This window comes from Pundamilia nyererei, unplaced genomic scaffold (genome assembly GCF_000239375.1).
Source record: "Pundamilia nyererei isolate P.nyererei 1_Seehausen unplaced genomic scaffold, PunNye1.0 scaffold00016, whole genome shotgun sequence".
In the NCBI taxonomy this organism is placed as follows: domain Eukaryota; kingdom Metazoa; phylum Chordata; class Actinopteri; order Cichliformes; family Cichlidae; genus Pundamilia; species Pundamilia nyererei.
Window position 1 is genome coordinate 3,226,672 of NW_005187417.1, and position 5,663 is coordinate 3,232,334.

Sequence of the window (5,663 nt, forward strand, 5' to 3'; positions counted from 1 at the left end):
AAGTCTAAAGTGGTGGATGAACCACATGGGAACAAACATTTTTATACACAACAAAACAAGGACATTAATCTAGAACACAAATAGGAAAAAAAACCCTCAGTGGGTAGAAGCAGCCCTTTTGGAGCCATGCAAACAGAATAAAGGTGACAAAAGGTGCACTAAAGAGGCGACAGCGTCCCCCAAAAGAAGAGGAATTGTTTGGTGAACTGAGTAGAAACCATCGCGCTCTCCTCAACTTGCACAGGTAGTCTTCCTCCCCTCACCCCAACTGGTCATGGCAGAGTGTTGAAGAGATCCCAGGAGTCACCACTCTACTTGACACTGGCATTCACCAACAATATGCTTTCCCAAAATACCAATTGACCCACTGCCAAACCCATCACGTGTCATACGGTGTGAAGTCTGCCACAGCATCTCCAGACTCTGCTGGTGGTCTCTGGAGAATGCCAATTAAGCTGAATGAGAACTATGCCTATGCCTCTCACTCAACAAACAAAACAAACAAATTGGAGTTTTAACACAAAGAAAATGTTAGGAAATACATTTATTGAATCCAGAAACTTACAACAAAGGTTTAAATATATTAAAAATTAGTCCAAAGTGGGGAATAAACTGCCTCAGAAGCCACAGTCAGGTGAGGTCAGGTGCACAGTTTTGCTCCTCGCCTTCAGTGCTCCGTCCTCCGAGGCTCCGTGGCTTTACTGAGGTTTCCTGCCTCCTGCTTTAGGACGCTCAGGAGAGACTGGGAGCTCTCCAATATCTGCAGGAGTAAAAACAAAACAACATGAACTAACTTGTGCAGAAACTCAGAGGAAGTGTGGGGTGCACTTTAGAAGCAATTAAAGAAGGGGTCCAGGCTTGGCCAATTTGTTGCTTTTTAATCAGAGCAGCTCAGGAGTGTTTGTTTACAGTGATTAAGTGAGAGCACAAAGGGAGTTCAGCGTCAGCAGGTGGGATCTTACTGACATCCAGTACAGCAGCCAAAAGCTTCTGTGGCCATACCCAACTTTTAATTAGTTCTTGAATCAACGCTTGAGACAGAGCTTTTCTGGTTGATGCAGACAGTCCAACAAACAGCTATTGTTTTAACACCTTATAACCACTGATCCATTACTCATGCACTAATAAAGGTATCCCACCCCCGCCTCTCCTTCCTCCGAACGTCTGCAGCTGGTATTACCCAGCAAACTTGGGTGAGAAGCAGTTGTGGTATGAGGCTGTTGTGCCAAAAATTACTTGCAATTTTGAGTTAGAAATAACATTTCTGTCACAAGGTAGAAGCAGCCATGGTGTGACTACATAAGATCCTTTATATTACAAAGACCCTACAATCAGATGACCTATCAGCAAGCACTTGGCAACAGTGGGAAGGAAAAACTCCCTTTTAACAGGAAGAAACCTCCGTATAATGCAGAATAATATATAATACAGAACATCAATCAACATGGAAATTCTTGCTGGGTTTGCTGTTATGCAGAGCTCCGTTTGTTCTCCATTCGCCATGCACCTGTTATGTGATATTGATTAACTTTGCAGAAGAGCCACATGAATTTAAATTTTTTAAAATTTTGCCTTTATAAATACCTGTGTAAACAAAAACTCAGCATATGAAAACCACTGCAGGCTCGGTCATTGACACACCTTGGTGTATGCAGCCTCCGTCTCGGCGATGGTGCGGTCGAAGGTGGCGCGTGCGGCGAGTCTCTGCGTCAGGCTCTCGTTGACTCGGCTCAGCTTCTCCGAGAGGACACGGATGTCGTGCTGCAGCCGCTCCTTTTCCTCTTCCTCCTGCTTGATCTGTCGGTTCAGCTCATCCCGCTTCGAGCAAAGCTCCTCAATACCTGATCGAGAGGGAAAGGTGGGATTAAACTAGAGCCTCAGTAGATCTCCTCGGGACTCAGACAGATGATTTCTGCCATAATTACGCAGCCCAAACACAGTGGATACAGTAAACTAGGGGTGGGCGATATAAACGATATACAATAGAAACTGTATACATTTGGCCAATGATAGAGATTTTGACTATACCGCTCTATTGCTCGTTGATGATGTCATCAAGCTGCGCCTGTTTTGGTCGAAAGCATTGCAGCAGCTAAAACCATTATCATCTGCAAATTATGGCGGGCCACAGTCATAGCAAAAGATGAAGCACTTTTGGAATATGGGGAAAGCCAAAAACTGCGCTTCCTCCACTTCCGTAACAGTGATTCATTAATGTTGAATTCTCTCGCAGCTGCTCTATCCCCATGTTGTTGCAGTATATTAATGACAAACCTCGTATTGTGGATGAATGATCTCAGTTGTTCTCCTGACTGAAGTTTGGCCCATGTATGGCATCCTGCTATGTGATTGCATTTGTCCCTGACCACCAGAATCCCTCACGTTAACTTTTATTGAGTGGAAAAAAGTTGGCGTTCATCCTCCAGCTTCACTGTGCTAATGTTATGCTAACATAGCTGTGTCGCTAGCAATCACGTAGCACAACATTATATACCAGGTAGTCCAACTTCAGTACCCCTACAAACGCCACTGCTGTTTAGTTTTCTGTCTTCATTTATGTTGGAAGTGGTAGCAGAGCTGTACGTTTGAATTAGTTTCAAAAATCTCTCAGTCAGAACATGGTATTTTATGTTTAGGTGGAAACTAGCGAGCTAACTTCCTGTTAACTTCTAACTCCGTTGTGTTCATGGATGCATGGATGTAAAACTTAATTGTTACACCCGATAAAGCAGAAACGCTGATGATTTAATTAAAGATGAAAGGATTTAGACCGTTTTTAACTCTTAGTGTTTGTTTGACTTTGGGACCTGAACAGGACGGAGTTTTGGACCCAGATTACTCCGCGAAGCTCCTCACGACTGCAGCTGTAATGCTCTGACAATCCATCAAGCAGTGCAGCTTACCAAAGTTGTACTAAAACATTTTTTAACAGATTTCTGCACGCCAAAATCGGTTCAAGGTCAGTAAGCACAACCAGAATTCATACATAAGGCACACTCAATTTTTGAGAAAATTAAAGGATTAAGTGTGCCTTATAGTATGGAAAATACGTTATATGGAAGAAAAGAATATATCGTGATATATATCGTTACCGCACACGATTCAAATTATATCGCGATATGAATTTACTGGTCTTAATTTTCATTTGAGTGAGTGAAATGGTTTAGCCACTTGCGGGTTAGTCGCTATCAATACCAGGACTAAAAAAGTAGGATTAGTGCTTCCCTAATTCCAGCAGACCAGAAACAGATTAACCAACACCTGACATGTGACAAGCTTCAGCTTCGCTGGTCTTTTATCTTCTAAAACTTTTGAGAGAAGAAGAAAAAGTGTCACATTGACTGCTGCAAGCACTCAGAGCCGATACCTGTTAACGCCATTTGCGCCAGTGTGGAGCGCAAAGGGTTAAAGGTGATCTGAGGAGGTTAATCAGATTATTAGGCGAGGTGCAGAATCACAGGTTAACCTCTCAAAAAAAAGGGACTTTTATCGGTTTTAGACAAAATTACAGGCAGCAAACTTTCTTTAACACAAGGGTGTTAACATTGCAAGCTGGGACCAGAACACTGGCTCCCCAAAGAATCCACTCCGGCCGCAGAATAGCTCATTAAAATAAACCCAATATGACAAGACAAGCCATCTGAATAAAAATGCTACAAAACACACATAAGGAGAACACAATAGAATTTAACACAATAAGTAAACCCGAGTATTGTTCTCTGGTGACAGTGCAGGCTACAACATGCTTGGTCTACATATTCTCTTGCGAAATTAAAGCGCAATAGTCATTTAATAGGCAAATATGCTTAATTTATATATTAACCAGTAAGTATACTACAATTTAAATTTAAGCCGCTAACACTGTTATGCTAATCAGTCCAATGTGTTATTGACAGTAAATAGGCTCACTCACATTTGACCAGCTCGTTGTTGTAGGTCTGCAGAGCCGCAGCTTGTTGGGTCATGTCGGATTTTAGGTCAACCTTCACCGGATTATATCTGACTTTAAACGCGAGGTACTCGGTCAGCTAGCTCGTCATCTATCCCTAGGAGCTAAACAAGCCGGGGTGGACCAAATATTCAGCACTGTTTATTCAGCAAACCTCCTTGAAAAGCAGAGCCCGTACATGGCGGGTTTCCCAGACAACTCAAACCCAGGAGGAACTACCGGACACCCAACCAGAGGCGATAACTTGGAAGAAAGTCTACTTCCTGTTAAAAACATTGTGTAGAAATGAACTGGAATTTAGAAGGTTGCCAGCAGATGGCGCACACGACCAAGACCTCAGATAATAGGAGTAATTATAACGAAATGGCTAAAGCAATCGTTTGCAAATGCTTCTACATAAACAGCCAAAATGTTATTTTACTTTTCTTCTCCAAGGCAATAATAATGAATTCGAAATTATATAATATCGACTCGTTACCAGAACCATCTCATGAGCGCCCCCTATCAAACCAGAAGTCGATAGAGCGAGAGTTCTTATATTAAGAGATATCTGACCTTCTTCTCCACTGTGTTTAACACCGATAATGTCCGGCTTGCGCCCTCTGGCGGATAACAAAACCTACTGTTAAATTAAGTTGCTGTTGAGAGTTACTGTTTACCATTTAACCACAAGTTTCCTCCATTTCCCATGCATATATTAGATGCAGTTCAACTGGACTAATGCCTAAAGACGGTTAGCTGTGCCTCATATTAGTTTTACTAGAGAGACATTCAGTACTAGAACAATCCAGAGTACACATCTGGAGAAAGTAAACATATTGGCTGCTGTCAGTGCTACCCACAGCCTCCAAGTAGATATACCTATGGTATCAATTTCAAAATACTGCATCACCTGAAGTGATCACACTTACAAGATTTTCATAAAACTTGACCTTGAGTAGATCTTTGGTATCAATTTGCAGCTGCTATGTCATCTAGTTCTCAAGTTATCGGATTCACGTTGTTTGGGAGATTCCTCAGCGGCTGCTGCTGAGGGAGAAGCTATATTACTAAGCACATGACAGACAAGAAGCAGTATGTGAGGGTGTCCAGTGCTCTGTCTGATTGGTGCAGTACAGGAAAAGAAAAAAAAATTCCTCCATAGCCATGTGCGAGACTGATAAAGTCAGAAAATGATTACTTAAAGTTATTGCTGCTAAAGGTGGTCCTACAAGTCACTGAATCAGTGTGTTTTTCACACACTGCTTCTGCATTTTAGGCTTTATTAAATAAATTATGACATGTTGTAACATTTCTCATGTTACTGTTCAACTCAGGTTTTATTTTAATAATTTTAGATTTGCAGTTTGCCTACTGGTCTGGAATTGGGGTGGATGACGCTGTCATGTACCTGTTGCAGCAATCCCTCTCTCACCTAGAGCAGGCGGGGAACGCTGTGAGGATCATGTTTTTTGACTTCTCCAGTGCTTTCAACACCAACCAGCCTACACTAGGGAAGCTGGAGGGAACCAGAGTGGGCAAACAGCTGACTGCATGGACCACTGACTACTTAACCAACATACCACAGAATGTGAGGCTTCATGACTGTTGTCCGACGTGGTAATCTGCAGCATGCAGGGCGCCACAGGGCACGGTTCTCTCACCCTTCTTGTTCAGCCTGTATACTTCTGACTTCTGTTATAATTCAGACCATTGCCACCTACAAAAGTTCTCA

The 5,663-nt window shown here is 42.4% G+C and overlaps 1 protein-coding gene across 1 annotated transcript; it reads right to left on the minus strand.

Moving 5' to 3' along the window:
* Positions 1-526: 526 nt before the first annotated feature.
* On the minus strand, positions 527-4,220 carry ssna1 (Sjogren syndrome nuclear autoantigen 1). The gene is made up of 3 exons (XM_005725577.1): positions 3,914-4,220; positions 1,642-1,841; positions 527-760 (listed from the first exon to the last, which is right to left on the minus strand). Exons 1-3 carry the CDS (start codon positions 3,963-3,965, stop codon positions 668-670), a joined length of 345 nt encoding a protein of 114 aa, XP_005725634.1. The 5' UTR covers positions 3,966-4,220; the 3' UTR covers positions 527-667.
* Positions 4,221-5,663: the final 1,443 nt, after the last annotated feature.

What these genes read in the sequence shown, in the direction of transcription:
- ssna1 (XM_005725577.1), bottom strand. Translation starts at nt 3,965, where the DNA reads ATGACCCAACAAGCTGCGGCTCTGCAGACCTACAACAACGAGCTGGTC. An exon ending in CAACAACGAGCTGGTCAAAT is followed by an intron (nt 1,842 to 3,913) that starts GTGAGTGAGCCT and finishes CCTCTCGATCAG; the next exon opens with GTATTGAGGAGCTTTGCTCG. An exon ending in CGGAGGCTGCATACACCAAG is followed by an intron (nt 761 to 1,641) that starts GTGTGTCAATGA and finishes TTACTCCTGCAG; the next exon opens with ATATTGGAGAGCTCCCAGTC.